Consider the following 20,786-nt stretch of genomic DNA (forward strand, 5'->3'; position numbering starts at 1 on the left):
ATATATTAAGACTCTGATCAATTAATCAAAATGGACTGTACTATAACATTTTTTTTCTCAATGACACTAACAGTAAAAGAGTTGACTATTACTGGGAGTGGGAAACAGGTGCAGGCTGATTCAGAACATGGTACTGAAACAACTGCAACATGGTAGAGCAAGAAAACAAGAAAATCTTGGAGTATAGGCATTGTGTTCTATGAACTGCAATGAAACAAAGAGAGAAACTATAAAACAAAGACATGCATATAAGCTACAATATTAATGTATTTTCATAGCATATGTCATCTCAGACAAATGAGTGATGGGTTAACCTATGCCTACGGTGTCTTATGAAATAGTTAGACAAATACAGATTTCAAAAGCTACATAATTTTTATTCCATATCTTTTTACTAGCTTGTGTATGTAATGGAAAGAAAAACACCAGTACAGTTTTTGATATGATAGTTTTCATATTTTAAAAACATCCTACATATATGCAGTGGTAATATTAAACGTGATTATTCCAAAGCTCTTGAATAATTTTGTAAGGAAAAAATGCAACAAAACAACACCAAATGTGTGTACTGCATAACTGGAAATAAGACAGACATTTTGTAATCATTATATGTGTATGATTCACTATTTATTATTTACTATTACAGTCTTATGAAATTTTTCTTAAAAAAAAAAAAAAAAAAGCACAAACTCTTACAATACAAGACAAAGGAGCCTTTAGAAATCCCAGTGTCTTGCTTTCTGTGAAGCACTTGTTTTGGCAAACAGCTAGAAGCCTGACAAAAAATGGTCATCGATCTTTGCCTGACAAAATAAATAAATAAATAAATAAATAAATCAAGCCAGCTTTGTACAGTAAGGGCCTATCACAAACAATGCTTACCAGATGTTCCATCAGCAAGCTGGATGCAATCCAAGGGATGGCTATAAATCCATGCAAAACTGTTCACTGGGAAGGTATTTGCCACAAAAATTGCATAAGCACCCTTTGGAATGCCTGTTCACTGAGCACTGTGGTTCAGAAGTGTAGCGCACCCACTGAATTGTCACCAAATTCGCATCGATTTCTTTGAAGAGGTCTAGTTAGTCTATATGATTCATCTTCCTAACCAAATGCCTGTGCCATTACTGAGGGCAGCCTAACTTGAGTGTACAGAGAACATCATTTGGGTAAAAATGTGCATGTACCTGTTTTCAGATGCTAGGCTAACAACATGTGAAGTTTTGTCTCAGAATATACGGCTCACCTACCCCATAAACATCTAATTTCTCTAACACTGATAAATAATTATATATCTACTGACATTAAATCTGCTTTCCCAAACCTGTTAGATTGTTAAAATTTTATTTAAGAATTGTTTTAAATTTTCTAGTTGAGAATCTGGAGATTCTAGTTGAGAGTCTGGAATGGACTGCCCAGGGAGGTGGTGGAATCACCGACCCTGGGGGTGTTCAAGGAAAGACTGGATGATGTGTTGAGGGACATGGTTTAGTAGGAGCTATTGGGAATAGGTGAACGGTTGGACTGGGTGATCTTTTAGGTCTTTTCCAACCTTGGTGATTCTATGATTCTATGAATCACAACCCTCAGTTTTTTTATTTTAATATGAAAGTACACACTGCCCTTATAATAGCTGTAATATTCTTCTTTGTTATAATTTGTTGATTAGTAAGCAACAAAGCCATCAAGAATCTCAGCTGGTTTTTCTTTGTTTGCATTACAACAGCTGACTAGAAACTCATGATCTGGCTGAACAAAGATTTCTTACAGTTGTAAATATTATCATAAGTGAATAGCTCCGAGAAATAAAACAAATCCATTCTTGAAATAAGGTTTCACAATTTAACAGAGATTAATTCTAAGAATAAATCAAATAAAATCTAAGAGAAAATACATCCGTAGCAATTTTGATTTATACTCCCTGAGAAAATGAAAGCATAGCAGAAGCAATGTTTCAAAAATTAGAATTTAAGATCTTTTATGTCCTTGGTTTTATCTTTTTTGCCTCACCTGTGATTTGAATAAGTTCTGATCTTCTGGTGCTAAAAACACAAGCAGTTGAATAGGAAAAAAATCCCCAAATCCTAGTGACATAAAACCAAAGCTTCAAAGGAAATATATTCTCAGCTGGCACACTGTATAATGGATTTTGAAAATAGAATTTCTGGTTATGTTTAAAGTTGGCTCTCATGCTACTACTCGCTCTACTTCTATGAAACAAGAAAGTGTACTTGAGGAAAACTGAAAACACTGTAGTATTCTACCTTTGCCCAGGCTATGAGTAAAAGCACTGCAAGCAGAATCCATACTGAGACAGAGCAGAGGAAAGCAAGTATGTACCTGGTTTCTCTGGTTATGTATTTTGCTTCACATCAAAAGAGGAGAAAAGCTATAAAATACAGTCATTACAAAGTTTATATACCCCAGCACAAAATATTCCTTAAAGGGAAAGCTGCATGAGTAGAAAAGTTTGAACTCATAAATCTACCTGAGTCAAGTGACTGAAGACAGACACCATACCTACTACAATTCAGTTTGATCCTGTTCAGATCGTTTCAGATTTCTTTAACTCTCAGAAAAGCCACAACCTCAAGTATAAAGTATGAAGTTCGAGTGGTTTGCTGAATCTAGGTAAACAGTTTTCCCAGACATCAAGCAGCATCCTTACTCCTCGGCTACTTTACATTTCATCCCTGGAGGAGGAAATCTGTCTGCTTCAATGCCATGGCAGACCCATTTAAACAGATTATTCCTGCTCCACCTACCTACTGCACAGAAGTAGCAGAGCCTCATCAGGGCTCTGACTCCCCATTTGCTTCTCCCTGTCCTCTATATATTATATACAAGCCAATAATTCTGAAGAAATAAGAAATGTACAATGACAAATGCAGCAACGAGGTCAGAAGTTTTAAATATAGTAGCATCAGTCTTTTAGACTATATAAAATTGAGTTTATTGGAAATGTTTTTAATCATTCCTCAGGCAATTTATCTTCTTCCCATTTGATGGCCATCTGCTATCCCAGTTTATGAAGTGAATCACAATGTCATCGCATTACTTATGTTTTAAACATTTAGATTGTATTTGGATCTCTATCAGCTAGCTCCCAAACGTTTCTGAAATCATTCAGAAAATTTCACGCACAAAATTTTATAAGCACTGAAATAGATCAAAAAAGTACTGCCAAGCATGCCAATAAAAAAGTCAATTAGTGCACTTCAGCCTAGAAATAATGTCTGTGTTACAGCAACACTGAATTAGTATAGAAAAAAATCAATATGACCTTGGACACAGATAAGCAACGAAGAAACAGACAGCACGTTTTATAATGGCCTCCTGTTCATCCATACACTAATAAGCAGACATACTTTTATCCATAGCCCTGGTAGAAGCTGAAGATAAGAAGAAAACCTTTGTAATCATTACATGAATTTGTGAAGAAACCAGAACAGATATGACAGACCTTTCCCAAGGAAATTACATACAAACACTAATCTATTATAAACATTTTTCTTATAACTATATATATATAGACACACACACTGTATATGTACATGTGTGTGTGTGTGTATAAGGTAGAGTTACCAGATGTTTGGTTAATAGCAAACTTGACTGATTATGTTTGCAAGTCTGGCAAAATATCTGGCGGTTTTAGAAGTGCTTATTCTTTAGTAAGAAGATCCTATGTGCTTGCATTTTGAGCAGTACAAAATCCAATGAAGTTAATAAAAAAATCCAACAAATACTACTGCACACTGTGTAAGTAAGGCCTACAGAAGCAATGCAGGTTTTTTTGTTTGACCGCAGGGTTTTCGTTTAAAATATCCTTTTAAGTTCTCAATGGACAGTTATTTGTCAACATTTTAAGAAATCCAATAGAAACACTAAAATTATAATCAAATATTTGTGTAAATGGACTTTACTAATTAACTGTTGCATTTATTTTAACCTATAAATGGATACCTTACGTTGTATTTGTACGTGGGAATTTTCCACTGACACAGCTGTTTGCATCCAAGGGAAATAATTGCATATTTACTCCAAACGCATAGAGCCATTTCAAATGAAATAAATCTCTAAAAGCTAAATAATCTTGCAGATCATTTTTGGTACAGAGAGTAAGAGCCACAATTGTAATGAAAACATACAGAATGGTAGAATGGATAGAGTTAGAAGGGACCTTAGTTCCTATTCCCTTACTTTTGGAGTATTGCCACCAAAATGGGGAATATAAAAAAGTATTTTAAGAGCTGTTTTCTCTCCCTCTTCTTTCAGCAAAACATGCTAAACATTTTTCAGAACTAGTTTGGAGAACACACTCAGCGCAGAACAAAATCTTTATGTACAGCAATGAAGTTCTCACTATAATCTTTATGTATTTTATACACAACACCAATTCTACACACTGCTGGTTTTGCATGTCTTAGTGGTGCCCCACACATTATAGACGATTTGTCTATAAAAAAACTCATCTCTCAAAAATGAAACACTTCTGAGTTTCTGCAGAAAACTTGAAATCCTAAGTTTAAATAACATCATCTTCAATGAGATAAACTGTTCATTTAGCATTTTATTTTCAGAATGTGGGCCAAACACTTCCTACTACAGAATGTACAAAAGATTGTAAAAACGCACAGCTACTCACTCTCCCTCTCAGCACAAAAGAATCATTCCAAAGATATAAGCAAGATCTAAAGCAGCGTTAGTTGTAGGAAAAAAAAAAAAAAGTGATGATAAAAACATTTCTGTTGGAGTTGAGTTTTGTGTAGCTTTTCATCCATTTTCTTGAACATTTGTGCTTTCCAACCTTTTTCTGTTTCGACTTCTAGAAATGAATTGGGAGCAAGTTCTAGAAAGTGACACTCTCAGAACAAATCCAAATACACTGAGATTTGAACATCAAGAGTTGGTATTGCTGCAAGATATCCAGTGAAGAGCCAACTAAATCACCAGGCTTTTCAGGCAGCTCACAAGTGCAGTGTGACTGCTACAGTAGAGCTACTTCTCTAGGCAGCTTCTGAAGGAAGTTTTGCAATATAGGAAATGGAAAGAGAAGCTGACACAGCTCTATAAGTGCCTGTGGGTTTGTAACTTATCTTCAGAATTAGAGAAAAACTGCCAGTAGCAAATCCAACAACTCAACCCTTCTTTCAGTAGTTTAAAAATACATCCCAGATGCCCGTACTGGTATCTAAGAGAGTTTCAATAAGTCTAGCAATGTGACAAGGAGAGGCAGAAGTACTCTTTACCTCCATTTGTAATCTCTCACATTTGTCTTTTTCTGTACACGACACAAGTGATGAAAGCCTGTGAATGATTCCACTTAGAGTTGGAAGAAGTTGTGTACTTTTGCTGAAGAAGTCAGCTTATAACAATGAGCCGTTTTTATTATTTTACCATACAACTGAAAGTAGTGCCAAGGGATGAGCAATCTGGCAGCTGTGATCATGGGACAATTTAATTTCAAAAGGAATATGGTAACGATGTTCTCTGTCAGTATCAAGTCAAAAGCTTAAACTATTGAGAATATACTACACGGAAGAATATTTCTTCTTCATCCATCTTTTAGGACCTTAATTAAAAAATTTTAGTTTATATAGCAGTTTATTCACATAGGAGCTCAGCTGCAGAGTAGGGCTGTTGCTTCTTAGGGGCAACTCAAATGCAGGCCAAGATTTCTGCCCACGTTAACGGATTAATCTAATTTATCAAAATAGAACTTCCATCTTAAAATCTTTTAGAAGTGCCAAATAACTGAAGTCACATTATTCAAAGCTGATAATTTAGAAATTTCTTTTATATGACACATGTAAGTCCGATTTGCAGTGCAGCAAAATACAAGACAATACTAGTTTCTAAGAACGCATTACATCTCAACAGCTGCTGTCCTTTTATTGCCCATTCCATGACCTTTTTAAAAAAATATATATATACTAAGAAACACGCAACATGACTGTTTCTCCCAACTCAAATTATTGCTATAAGTTGTTTTTTTTCCTCAATTGACATTTTCCCCTTGAGAATCTGATGTGAAACAGTGATAATAATAGGACTTAAAAGATTCAGTAGGAAGCTTCTGTGAATATTTATTTTATACTACCATATATTCCAAAGCTAGGCAAGCTTGAGTTCCTAGGCACACAGATAAACATTAAGCTACATTTACAGAAGTAGTTAAGATTCCAAACGCTCAGAAAGAGACCTAACAAGATAGACACATTGAAATAGGGTGCATAATTCCTACTTGAAAGGGTTGTGCACCTTCTCAGTGTAGGTACTTCCAATCTTTGATAACTCCCATAAGTGCCTTTCTGATCTGCTTGGTACAGTGCTGTCTTCGTCCAGATGCAGCCTCCGTTGGTCATTCAGAACTTGCATCCTTGTGATTCTCACACATGTGAAACTGCACTGTTGATACCCTGTCACGTTTGGGTGACAGTTTGTAGTTCTTATGGCTTCCTATTTAATAACAGTTATTTAGTAATGCTGGAAATCCCAAATTGTGTGTTTGTAAAGAGTAGGTGGATTTAGATGTAGCCCAGACGTCATTGCATTTGCCCATTACATTCCTCTATTGGGAAAACCAACTCACAGGGAAATCTGCCTGAACAGGCTGAAGCATCAAGCTCTGGGATACCACCAAATTTCAAAGACCATTGCCAGTATATCCTAAAATTTAAAAAAATTTCTGATTTTTAAATTTCATTTATATTTAAAAAGCACTTGTAGTTTTATGTTGAGATCCATGCAGCATGTAGAGAATGCCATTTACTCTGATTCCATTTGCAGCAATGACTGGAATTCAAAACCAAAGCCCTGGCTAACAAATTAGATCAAGAGTAGCAAAGAGCTCAACCAACACTGGTCAGCCTGAAGTCATCATTTTAGTCTAACTTAGGATCCTTTTATATTCAACATATACAAATCAACTGAAATGAACAGTCCCACTAAAATGCAAAAATATACTGGTATGGCCCCAGTATTGTTATATTTTGTTACCATGGAACATATAGCAGCAGAGGGGCAGCCTGACAAAATGGCATCTGACATGGAAGTGCACACGAAGTAAATGTGTGTCATTGAATTCCTCCTCTGACATATGCTGATAGTTAGTGAACATTTGCAGCGATCAAATAGTGGATGTGAGCACAGTGAGGTGGTGGTGGGCATGGTGCATTTCAACAGTGGTGAAAAGGCATCTCTGCTGGTGCAGGATCTATGAGAATGCCATGTTCATTACTGGCATAAACGCATAGTTAGCTGTGGTGACTTAGTTGAAAATTACTGTTCCGTAGCTGAGTATTTGTTCTACCAAATAGTGTTATTGTGCTCTCTGTATCAGTTGTAGTTTCCATTTGAAATAAATAGAAGGCATTACTTTTGGAGCAACCTGTATCAGATGTATTCTATTTACATGTGTATTTAGATATGTATGTAGAGAGATCAAACTGTCATTTTTGAAACAACAAGGTAAGTCTGTGTGAACCAATGTTTGCTTGTTGCACACTGGCAACGTTAAATTAGATGTTTTACTTTAAGACAGTACGCCAGAAGAGACTCTTTCAGAGCTAGATAGGCCTTAGCCCTAAGAAAGCCATCTAAAAATAGAATTTCATAGTGTTGCTAACAAAACACCATAAAACAAGTTTAGAGAATTGTGAGGAAAACCACAGCTCTTCCAGAGAACTTTGCAATGCTTCTATACAAAGCTTTTCCATGGTTACTCAAATTCAGTGAGAAAGCTCTAAAACTACTACTAGTACATTTAGTAAGCAAAAGAACTTCTCTGCAGTTCTACCAAATTCATCTAACCAAAGCCTCAGTCTTCCCACAAGACAATATTTCAAAAGCTTTTTTCCTCAGAGGCCCACTTCCATACAAACTCTGCTGTTTTTATGCTTCCCTTCAATAGTAACACAGTAAAAACAAACTCAGCTCTTTCTGAGACTTCTTTCCAAGCATCTCTAAGTTATGGGGTAATGCACAACGCTGCATAGGAGACATTACCTCCCCCACATGTAGAAGGTTAAAGAATTTTAAACAACATTTGAAGAACAACACAACACAACAACACACCATTCTTCCTGTTTTTCAATGGTCCAACACACCTGAACACATCTTGCGATGGAATAGTAATGCTGTGCTTGCCTAGGTATCAACAAAGTACAAATGGACGCTTGGAAGAGCATTTACTTGCCAACACATATTACAAACCAATACCATTCACCACATTTTTGTTCTTTTATTGACATAGCAATTAGTAAAATATGTAGAACCTACTACTAAGGTGATGGGTGCTATTTCAGTATGAAGCAGAGGAAAAGGCAAAGCCTAAATATTTTGTTTTTAAATTTCAAGATTTAGTGCAGCACATGTTCCTGCAGGATACTGTTAGTAATTGGTTAGAGCACAGTATTCGTTACAAAGAACAAATACATAAAACACATTCTTCCACTGTTCCTTAACTGTGCCAGGCAAAATAATTTTGTTTCATACCATTTCCAATTCCAGCTGCTGTCAGGGTTTACACAAAGCTTCTTTCAGTATCCTGAAACTTGCTTAGCTGAGCTCTATGAGCTTACTTGGGAAAATTGTTAAGACGACATCACTTAAAATGTCTAAACCCAAACGTGCTATCCTCATTTCAGCAGGTCAGGCAGTCATTTAAGAACATGACCAATATACACAACAGAATTGTTCCTTCATGAACTCTTATTCTTGGCATGTACCATCCAACTCTGATGCCAACTAAGCAGCAGCAAAGTGTCTTATGTTAATAAACACTAATTCAGCATCTTCCTGCATTTTTCCCAACATTCAACTAATGTACTAAAAATCAAAATACCTCTTATCATTACAATGTTGCACTCATTACTTTACTTGGAAAAGAAAACATTTAGAGGAAAAATAAATATTACAGTAATTTTAAAAAGCAAATAAACACACTTCCCCCATGTGACATCTCATCGTTTCTACCTAGAAATTAAGAATTTGACATTTTATTCTACGAATCGATAATTCTAAACAACTCATTTAATTACTGCACTTTTAGTTGGTTTTGTTACCAACAATGATTACAGGTTAAGATGAACTGCTCATTGACTCACTAGCATTTAATCAAAACGTGTTTGCTGTAGCTTAAGCTTGTACTGATTAAGAGAGCATTAGCACAGACTTGCCTCCAATGCTTCTGCTGTTGAGGCCCTTTAATGAATGGAATCTTCCAAGAGTGAGAAAAAAAAATATTTTAAGTCCCTACCTTCACCTGATGATCCTGAAAGGTCTATGATGACATACACTCTCCCTTCTGGCTCCAAGTCAATCTGCAATCAAGAAAAGAAATAAAAGAAAACTTAGAGTGATCCCCAGATAAAGTGATTGCACATGCAAGGAAACCCAGTGTCCAGAACCTGCGAAGCCAAACTATGGGCAGGTCTACAGTTCACTACTAACAGAGCCTCCTTTTGCACAGAGGTGTTGAGGACCCTGCACCTCTCTGAAGCAAAAAAAAGAAGTACGTACCCTTAGCACTTGGAAAGCTTGAACCCAATGAATTTTGACAGATCAAGTATTTAAAACACTATTCTTGGATACGGTGTTTTTTGTACAGCAGGAATAAGAGAAGTGAAATAGTAATATCAAGGATTTTTAATTATTATTTTTTTAATTGCAATTTGCACCGAGCCCAGCTATGGAAATGTGAAAAACACTGTAACCTATTCAGATCTCAGCAAGACAGATCAGCACTGGTGGCAGAACAGGGGTAGAAATTAACACATGCAGTTCATATGATCAGTTAACACATGTTTATAATACTCTCTTTGTATCCTTACTGGGAGAAAGTGATACATGCTTTATCCTCCTTCTCTGAAAAGCAAAATTCATTTATTTTTGCCACTGGTAGATTTTAACGAGTTTGCTTGCATGGAGATGGCTTTCAGTGAGAACTATGGGTTCTCAGTATGAAGCTGTTGGACTTATATGCTAATTCTTACAACCTGCAAAATCTTGTACAGCAATGAAGTTCTCATTATAATCCTTATGTATTTTATACACATCACCAATTCTACACACTGCTGGTTTTGCATGCCTTAGTGGTGCCCCCACACATTATAGACAATTTTTGAAGTCGCTCATCTCCCAAAAAAGAAACTAACTAAAACACTACACAATCAATAGCTCTGAATGCCATGTTGCAAACCTCACACAAATGCACAGACTGTGAGTGAAGCCAGCGTGGTGTTCATTAATCTTATTTTCATTCTGTTCTGGTAAGTAAAGCACACATAAAATTGCATGGTACTGCTAGAGCACTTCAGACACCAATGGCTTTGTCTGCCAGGGTCTGTCCCATTTTCCACTACTCCACCCAGAAGCAGAACAGCCCCAGCACTGGGCACCATGAGGCCAGGATGGAACATGGGCCTGGTTTCTAGGACTTCATGAGCTCTGCTGCCCAACAAGCAAAAGCAAGCAAGGAAATGAGAAAGGATGTACCCCAGAAGGCTCCTTCTTTCCTCAAGTGGAAACATAGCAGGACTACAGGTCCTCCTGGACAAAGTCAGAGGAGAGAGCACGTACCTCAATGCTGCCAGTCAGCAGCTCCTCACTGCAGGAGCCCGATGCCTCTCCTAAGCCAATGCAACACACCTGGGACTCACAATCAGAAGTGGGTGTCATATACTCTCACATCACCATGTTACACTTCGTGTTGCACCATGCCAACAGAGAAGGTGGGTCTCCTTCTACCAATGCCAGTCACCTCAATTGACACCAATAAGACAAAGATGCTTCTGAAGTTGCAAGTGACCTCAGGGAATGACACTGGGCTGGAATATTATGGCAATCGAGAGAATGCTAATTCCCATTAATAACCTGGTAGACCAGTCAGTTCATGTTTGAAAATTAACAATTAAATGAGTATACAAACTAGAACTCATAACACAAAGTATATTTTGATCATTTTGACTGCCACAATTTCAATGTAATTATTAATGATGGTAATTCAGAAGCTTGATAACTAGACAACTTACTACATCGCTCGGGGTGGGTATCACATTTATTTATGATACAAATGCACAACTGACCATCAAATGAAATTACAAATCTCAGGATTGTTTTGCCAAGAACTAGTTGGTTTTCTTCATAAGTGAGATTCTCCAAAAGGAGAATCAAAATCTGACCCTATAGACAGCATTTGGAGTACACTGTAGATGGAAACTGTCCACATGTGTTGTAATGGACAACCAAGCTCAGTGCTCTGCCCTGCTCTACCCTTCCGTGTCACAATCCTTCTGCTTCTAACTTTCCCTCAACATCTAAGAGGATCTCGTCTGGGCACAGCTGCTGAATAAATCAAGGTAACTCATGACCCTCCCTCCATGAGATAGCTTGCCACGAAAACTCTTTTGTGCCTTTCAATAAAGAGCCAGTAGAAAAATTCACAGCTCTGATGTCATCAGAACAACAAAATAAAAAAATTACCTCAGCAGCTGTATTTTAAATAGATCAAGTAGGAAATAGGTGTTAGCAAGATCAGCGGTAACTCAGAGAAGGGGAAAATGAAAGTGCAGTCAAGTGTTATTCCATTTGTTGAATGTTGAGTAAAGTCATCTTTAATTTCTGAGCTGGCAGCATGAGGCTTTTTTTTTTTTTAATTTTTGTTTTAAATAAAGCTACTGAGCTTGAAATCTCTCTCCTACCCTTTTCCAATTTTTAAATGCAGAATGTTAGAAGATCAGAAGCACAGGCGTATGGATAGACTTTGACGCCTGTGCTGAGGGCAACTTTTGAAAAAACTGCCATAGTTCTCAACAGATGGCTGTATTAAAGATGCATGTCAAATACTCTGCTTGTATCAGCATTATATACTGTTTGGTTAAGCTTTCAGTAAAGTACTTGCTGCAGTTAAAATCCCTGCATACGCACACACAACCCTAACTCTACTCTGCAGAACAGTCATGCAGCTGAAGGAGCTGATGACTGTCATTATGAAGTTTCCCTTCTACTCATTTAATCTCAAAAAGCTTTAAAAGGAAAAATTGGTGCAATGAACACAAGTTTCCATTATGCATGATATGGTTGAAAATTCTGCCTAATGATTGCAATTCAGAATTTTTGCTGATGCACCAAGCAGAATATGTATTTTTTTTTTTTATAAATAGGGATTCTCTTCTACAAAGGAAAGATTTTCCTGTCTTAAAATACTGTATTTCCAGTGAAAATGAAACGGGCATTTTCATTAACATATTTATAAAATATTCCTATGTCATTTCAGAAAGCATCTATGCTGACAGTCTCATCAGTTACATGAATTGGTACTTTCACCAGGAGCAGGCAGTTCAGTTGCTTCAGCTGACCTATTGCGTAACAGAACACCCATCACTACTCTTCATCCTCTCAAAAACAGTAGAATCCCCCAAACTGTTGAGAAACCTTATGATCTTAGGTCCTTCACATGTAAAAGCCAGTACAGAATGAAGAGGACTGATTCTAATTCTGCATAACACATAATTGAATGCCTAGAAACACAATGGTATAAATACTCAAAAACAGTCAGGCTACTAAAATAAAAGCTATGTGATTTTCTTTCAATCTATGTATTAAACTGTACTTTGAAAAAACTGCAGACTGTACAGTGTCATTTCAACAACAGATACATATAGCACAATTTTTTTTTCCCAGTAGTTCACTGTAATACTATATACTAATATTAATTATATATAGTATATATATATAGTATATATTAATTAACCTGTGTCCGATGGCTATAGAATTTCCAAATTCAGCTGAATGTAACAGACATCCTCGAATACAATGGAAATAGTCTAACCACAGCAGTTCTGATTTTCTCTTCTATTGTCTCACCAAAAACACTTCTCCCTGAATGCAGCCAGGCATTTATACATGAAGAGAGGTGCTATGAGAAGATATCTAAAAAGACTGGTAAAAAGGGCAACAGAAAAGAAAGATGCAAACGAGGAATGAGATCAAAGAATTGATACAAAAGAGCTTTCCTGTTACCAGGATATATTTAAAATATATCCCTTATACATGTCGTTCACATTCTCCACAAGCAAAGATGGAACAACTGAGCAAATCGTTTGATCGTAGAAGTGTTTTTGTTTTGTTACTGGCCTATGCTACTGTTGTGGAACTTGTTAATATACAGAGTTATAGTAGGTGGAAGATTAATTGCAGAAGTACATTAAACAATTTCTGTGTCACTAAAAAAAAATATTTATGTTGCAAGTATTGAGATTGATACAACAATCGGAAATGGAACAATTCACCAATCTTGGAAAACTTAGGCATACATAAGACATTGACAGTTTGTTTCAGGGAACAAAAGGCAGCCATCTATAAAAATAGATATACTTTCAGAGGAAAAAAAAAAAGCCATGATGAAGCTATGGCTAAATTTCAGCATATTGAAAACATTTATATAGTTTCATAGTCATTAATGGATTTTATTTTCAACACCCTTTTGAGTCAGTTCCCAATCTGTAAAGAAAAAAAAAAAATACTCCCGAAAGTAGAAGCTGGACTCAATGACTTGCCAGAAATTCACACAAGAAATCTACAGTTAAACCAAAACCAAATTCTAATTTCTGGAGACCGAGGCTGCCCACTGAATCATTTGTCCTATTCCTCCCTTAAGCTTCACTCAAGCAACGCACATCCTGTCTTTCTGGTATATCAGAGACATTTAAGTACTGTTTTTTTGTTTGTTTGTTTTTGTTTTATTTTTTTCTTTTTTTAAACACAAGTTTAATGGGTACACCTCTAGGACACAACTCCTCTTTTCTTCCATCCAGTTACTACTCACCAGCAGGGAAAAAAAAATAAAAGCAACCTCAAAAACAATTGCTTAAATCTCTCTCCAACATCCCAATGTAGCTAACTCTTCCGCAAATCTGAAGTAATGCAAAATTTTGTCATTGCATGCAGAAGACGTTGAAAATAACTCAGCCTTTCATTAGTTGGCTTTCTTCAAGCTTTTAATTCATAAGTGGTCTTCTGAAAAACTGAGTTCTAAGCTTTTTTCTTTAAGAGAAGAAGCATTATAATTCCTACTCCCTAAAGATATGCAACTCTGGCAGGATTCTTACACAAGCAATCTGCTGTAACTATACAAACTCTAATCTTATAAGGATCTATAAGGACGAGGAAGATTAAGAATATACTATCCTATTATTTGAGTTGCACTGATAGTTCACATTTGAATATGAAGACTTTGCATTCTTGACCAGTCTGAACAGATCCATTAACACTTGAGGCTGCTTGTTTTCACTTTAGCTGGTAGCCCCAGCACAAAGATTTTGCATGTACTATGGAGCAAACCAAGACCTGTTGTAAACAAGTAATAAACCACTATCTTCAGTGGGATTCATGCCATATTATCATCAGTTTTCATTTGACCATAAACAACAACGCAGGAATGTCATCTAAGATAAAGTGCATTGTATTTATTTCCACGCTAACTTGTCTCGAGAGAAATTTAAATATTATCATTGACACAGAACTGAAATCTGGAATAAGTAGTAACTAAATAAATACATTTTTCATAACTGAATTTCCTAGCAGTCCAAAGCTTGAGGAAGTTTTTTTTTTCTTTTTTTTTCCCCCTATCTAGGCAAAACACAAAATACAGCAAAAACTCTTCAACTGCAAAGATGTTTAGGATTTTGTCTACAGTAAGAATACAAATGGTCTGTATAAGCAACAGAAACAGAAAGACTTAAGTCAAAACCTGCTTTGCACCTCTTGTTGTCATGTTCTAGGATTATCTGATATTTGGATAGCTTAAAGCATAAACTTCCAAGCACATGATCTACCACTGCAGATGGTTATTTGAATTACACAGGACTTCAGAAGTCAGTATGCATTAAACTATACTGGACATACTACAGCATTACAAAGTTTCTTTTCGAACAACTTCCCTGAGAGATTCTTTAAACTGAATAAATAACCCTGCAAATGCTGGGGGGCTGCAACTTCATTTTTTGAGAAGCATTTATATCTCCAATATTTATTGCATACCATTTTCATAAAGACTGTAAAATAATAATATCAGAACTGTAGTAATCTAGTAAAAAATGACTGGATAAAGAAGCTGTGCTATTCCTTTGTTCTTGAACCAAACAATGTTTTCTGCTTCAACTTAAGTAGTTAATAGAGATTTAATTTTAACTTATTTAACAGAAAACATAACATTAATATCATTAATAAATAGTAACAATTTTCAGTATATTCAAAGTGAAAACAAAGTACACCTGACAGAAACAACACACTAGAAAACAGATTAAACTCATACACTTCCCCCAACATTCACACCTGAGTCCCCTAGCAAGCTCAACTAAAACTGACAGCTTTGCAATAGGCTATATAAGGTCAAAAAAATAGCAGAGAAAATGTTAATAAATACCCCAAAGTGAACAGATTTCACAGGGTGCATGATTAATCAAATGAAGTAAACTTGACTTTTAAAGAAATTGCACAGAGAACATGGTAATATGTTGAGTAAACTTCCCTTGAACCTCTGTTTACCTCCACTCTTTTATTCTCCACCGCCTCTTGCTCTTCTGGCCAGAGAAATCAGGTCCCTACCAGAGCCACAAAGTTCACAAATCTGCCTTTCATTATAAATGTTACATATTTGATTTTTATAATTACAGAGAAATTTAACACAGCTTGCTGCATTGTAATTGACCACAATGATATACATAGAAGTTAAGACATTTTGGCCACAGGGGATTGTATCATTTATTTACTTACACTCAAAAGTCAACAAAAAGACATCAAACATCTTGCATGACCTACAGAAAAGATCAAACACTTTCCAGTGCCAGACACATGTACAGACATAATACAGAACAGAAGTAACCAGGGAAAAACAAGTTTCAGCTAAAATAGCAACAGTATTCAGAAATCAATTCTCAAACAAGAATCCTTCCATTACTTAATGTAGCATATACAGATATTCAATGAAGTGTCCCAAACATGACTTTGATCTTCCATGACCTCAAAAGACCTCCCAGGCACCAGTGGAAGAATATTTTTGAATGCATAGAATTATACAAACGCACGTGTTTGCACTCGAGCACACACATCACTCAAAAAATAACACACTTATTTTCTGTATTACAGGGTAAAACAACATTTGTGGGTCTAGAGTGTTCATAGTTCATTTTCTGGTAGAGGCCAGAATGTGAACACAGACAGATGACTGTATTTACATACAGCAAAATAGCACAGCAGTACAAATGGTCGCAATGGCATCAAGTAGCATGACCACACAAACATCACAGCAGAAAACCAAGTTTTTGACTCTGTGATCTGAAAAAGGAGAAAAAGAATACCTTTACTTTCTCAAAATCTGCAGGTAGAATTGGAGCATGTACAGCATCAGATCTCTGCCACAGCCCACCCTAGAGATCTTCATTTCATCTTTTTCATATTGAGAATATAGTACTAGAAAACGGTGTCTGTTTAACACAGTTCTATGCCCAAACATGTTAAGGTTTTTAACATCTGCTGTAAGGGGTTAAAGTATCTCTCCTATGAAGAAAGGCTGAAGGAATTGAGCATGTTCAGCCTGAAGAAAAGGAGGCTTGAAGGAGGTCCCACTGTGGCCTTCCAGTACTTGAGGGGAGCTTATAAGCATGAAGGAGACTGACTTTTTTCTTAAATGCAGTTTAATCAGTAACAGCAAAATATTTAACCTAAATCTCCCTTTTTAGTTGGTTTTTTTTTTTTTTTTTTTTAAATACTAGAAGTTTTTTTAAAAAAAGAGGAAGTTTAGATAAAATTTTAGGAGGAAATTCTTTACTCAGAGGATGGTGAAGTGCTGGCACTGGCTCCTCAGAGATGCTGAGGCTGCCCCATCCCTGGAGACATTCAAGCCTTGCTGGACAGGGCCCTGGGCAGTCTGATCTGGTAGGGGGCAGCCCTGACATGGCAAGGGAGCTGGAACTAGATTGTAACTAAGGTCCCTTTTAACCCAAGCCTTTCTATAGTTCTGCATAAGGGTTAATAAGAAGAAAATAAATCAGAGTCATTTACACATGACAAGAATGAGGGGTCAATAACCTTAAGAGAACAGATCTCAGACTACATTTAGGGCATTTAGCAAACAAATGGGCCAACTGAGAATCACACCAGCCTAAGTGGTTCAAGCATGTGCGCATGCTGGTTTGTAGGCTTATTTAATACAGTACAGTTATTCTGAGTATGTCAATGTCTGCAGCTATTATGGCTTATTTCCCTACCTTTAAGCTATACAGTATGTATATCCACTGTAATATCCTGCAACCGTACTAGAAATGGAGGTTGCATTGTACTAGTACAAAAGTACAAAGAAGCAGCACCAGCCCAGAGGTAAAATGAAGTAGGATGAGCACGAGTTGGGTTTGGCTAAACCAAACTTAACTAGATTGAGCAAAAGCTGAAGACTGCATAAAGACTTGGATTTGAAACATCAGCTAAATTTACATATTTCAAGGAAAAACAACAGCAATCATTTTTCACCTTACAATCAGTTAAGTCTGCTGGGGAAAGTGATATTTGATTTAAGAATAAAGGAACTCCATCACATGGCAAGAACTGATTTGTAATTTCATCACAATGCCTTTCAAAATCTGTTCTTTAACATACTGCAGCTAGCCCAGTGGCACTCTCTAGTCTGTAGGGAAATAATTACCTGGCAAAAATATTTAAAAATATCTCCTACTTAGCTTATGGACATATTTTACAATGTTGTGATGCAGAATTGCAACCAGAAAGGTTTACTACGCATGTAGGATCAAAACATTGACTTACTGCAGTAAGTCAGATTGAAAAACAGATATGATCTGTTTAGAGATTTTGTTACAGTAAAATGAATGACCGCTTGCTTTTACATGTAAAGTAAGCTTAGATCTGGTATATTTGTCCAGGCTCAGGAACTACCAAAACATGATGGCTTAACTACACAGACATTTAATATTTCTCCTAAATTTCGATATAAAATTTCGGTGCACTGTACAGAACCCTATCCAGTAGATTAAGTGTGTGAAGTCTCCAAGTCTCCAATGATATTTCAAAGCACCCATTTCATTTAACACATTTTTCTTCTCTTTATGATAACACCTTCCTGCACTCTTCTCTTCCTAGATATACTATGGGAAACTTAGATAGTATGTAGTAGGAAATAACCACACAGCATCACTGTGAATAAAGAAAACAACAGTGCTCATTTCTTAGACCTCAAAATTCAGTGAGATTAGCAGCTGGAATACCATAAGTGGCACAAACTCAAACTCTTCCTAAATGAAGTAGGATATCTCCAAAGGCAGGATATAAGTGCTAGGAAACCATAATATTTGGATGAAGTTAAGTTGCCCTTAATTTTGTCACGTGTTAATCTAATTTTAGTTCCACGGTTATAAAAAGAGATTTCAGAAATTGTCCATTAACAAACCATGTTTTAAAACAGAAGCAAGGAACACAGCTGACTGATGTCATTGTTTGAGTACTCCTCTTACCTATATTGGCAGGAAAACGTTGCCAGACCAACAGTTACAAATTAACACACCTTATATGAAATATCAGCAGAAAATGAAGCTCAGCATTCATCTCAGATCTTTCTACAAGAGTTTTGCACCAAGTATTTGAAACACTACTGCATGATTCCCTTCAGTAACTTTCCAGAGAGGTCATACTGAATTTGCAGTCATTAATTAACCAATTAGAAGAAAGCAGCAGGGAACTGAATGAACCTTAGCTCAGATGTAAGTGAAGCTGCGCTGGCTTTGTTCCAGACAAAGAGCAACAAAACTCACATATATAAAAATAAACTAAAACAACTACTGTTTATGAGTTTAAGTTCAGTTCAGCTCCCTGGGAAGAAAAGAGAAAGGCTTTGCTTATCTGCAAGGCAACCACATAAAATGTTCTTTCCACTTGTACTCATGATAGAAATTAATCTTTCACAAGGAAGGAAGCATCTCAACCCAACATGCTGCAAACAAACACACTGTGCTTCTCTCACACTCACTAGGACTCCTAAGCAGCTTGTTAATCTTCAACACAGCCACCAGATGCAAGCAGAGTTCATCAGCAAGCAAGAGAAAATACCAGTTGGTAAATTCTTACTATTCTACTTTACCAAGCTGATTTAGATATTAATAAGATTTTCATTTCTCTTCAATAAAGTGACTGAAACTACAGAACATGCAGTTATGATAGGCTGGGAGATGGACCCAGAAGCATCTTTGATCTCAGTAAACGGCTACGAATTAAACTCTTTCTCTCAAAATTTCCAGAAAACAAACAGTATTTTATTTGTGCAAAACATTTCTAAAAACTAGCAAGACCAGTCTGAAAATTCCCCAGCACTGCAGCTTTTCTGCAGGAGATAGGTCTCTTAATGCTACAAAATCCCTGTTCCACTGCAGTTAGCTGAAGTGCATCCTTTGTCCGATTTTGCCCGATGATCAGTGCTGCATAAGGGCCAGATGAGACAAGAAACTGTCATACCCAAAGCAGATAGATGTAAAACAATATTTCAAAAAGAAAGTTATGCGAAAATTACTTTAAAAATGTTACATTTCATTTTGGAAACAGAGACACAACCTGTTAAATCTCATTCTTTAATGCTTCAATGATTCTCATTACTATTTCAGCTATCCTACTACATTAAGAGACCATTTTTCCCCCAGCAGGGCAAAGATTTTTAAAAGTAATGAAGAACTTCAAGACAATCTTTAAATAAAGACACCAAAAAATTGATGACTTAGAGTTTGTAATATTCCTTCATGGAATTACAAGCTTGTCACCTTGAAATAAAACTACTTAAATTTGGTTATGAAACAAAAGATTGCAGAAGTGACACAAAAATACTTCTTTCCTAGTTCCAATTTGTTTTGTTTTTAAATTCTTTCTCCAGCAAGCTCTAAGATGAAAGCAAGAATACACAGGCTTCAAGAATAAACAATCTTTTGTCGGGTTAAAGATGGAAGGAAAAAGTATGTTCTACACAAATATTCTCTGCCCTTGCACATATGCATCTGTAACCTTAGCTGCTTTACAACAAACATGAACATTACAATAAACAAACATTGAATGATATACAAATCACAATAGAAAAAAAACAGAATTGGCATCAAGTATTTAAACAAAAGTATCCTTCCTGGAAATAGCTCTCCTACTTACAGCATGCCAAGAATTGCATTGATTCAGAACCTTTGTTCAAGTTATACTAAAAGTTTAAAAAGAAATTCAAAAGAAGAAACTAGAAAACAGAGTTAAGAAAATAAAAGTGACCTCCAAAAGTATCTTTGTTTTCCATGTTTATTTGTTAGCTTAGAATGGAAGACTTCATTCTGCCTGCACACAAGGTGACACACAGAAATTGGCTGCCATGTGGATCTATCTGCCCTTTTTCCACACAGAGTCCAAACGCAGAGAGCATATGTAGGACACCACACTTGCAGGTACCACTCCTAACCCCCAGGCTTCACTGTCCTGGCCCCAAATTGGAAAGGACCATTTAAGTAACTCAACACAAGAACAATCTCGGAGCTGCCACCTTCACTATGTAGGATAAGCACAGTGAGTACAAAATAGTGTGCGATTGCCCAGTAAACTCCATACAGGGCTTCTATATAGTTACGGTTCATGACTGTTGCCTAACAGATCTCCAACCTGCTCATAAGTTTTCCAGTGCATCAGGCCAAAACACAGTAAGAAAGTGGGAGTAGCACAGTTCATCACCGTTTCAGACATCACTGAGCTCTGAAGACGCA

At 36.4% G+C, this 20,786-nt stretch overlaps 1 protein-coding gene across 1 annotated transcript in view; it reads right to left on the reverse strand.

Moving 5' to 3' along the window:
* Positions 1–20,786, reverse strand: part of PRKCE (protein kinase C epsilon) — a 271,611-nt gene that overhangs the window by 166,331 nt on the left and 84,494 nt on the right. The window contains exon 2 of the mRNA XM_042887118.1: positions 9,260–9,323. Coding sequence (XP_042743052.1) covers positions 9,260–9,323 — 64 coding nt within the window. The remainder of the gene's footprint in view (positions 1–9,259; positions 9,324–20,786) is intronic.

Source organism: Lagopus leucura, unplaced genomic scaffold (assembly GCF_019238085.1).
Source record: "Lagopus leucura isolate 7727_CA_CO unplaced genomic scaffold, USGS_WTPT01 Super-Scaffold_73, whole genome shotgun sequence".
Taxonomy (NCBI): Eukaryota; Metazoa; Chordata; class Aves; order Galliformes; family Phasianidae; genus Lagopus; species Lagopus leucura.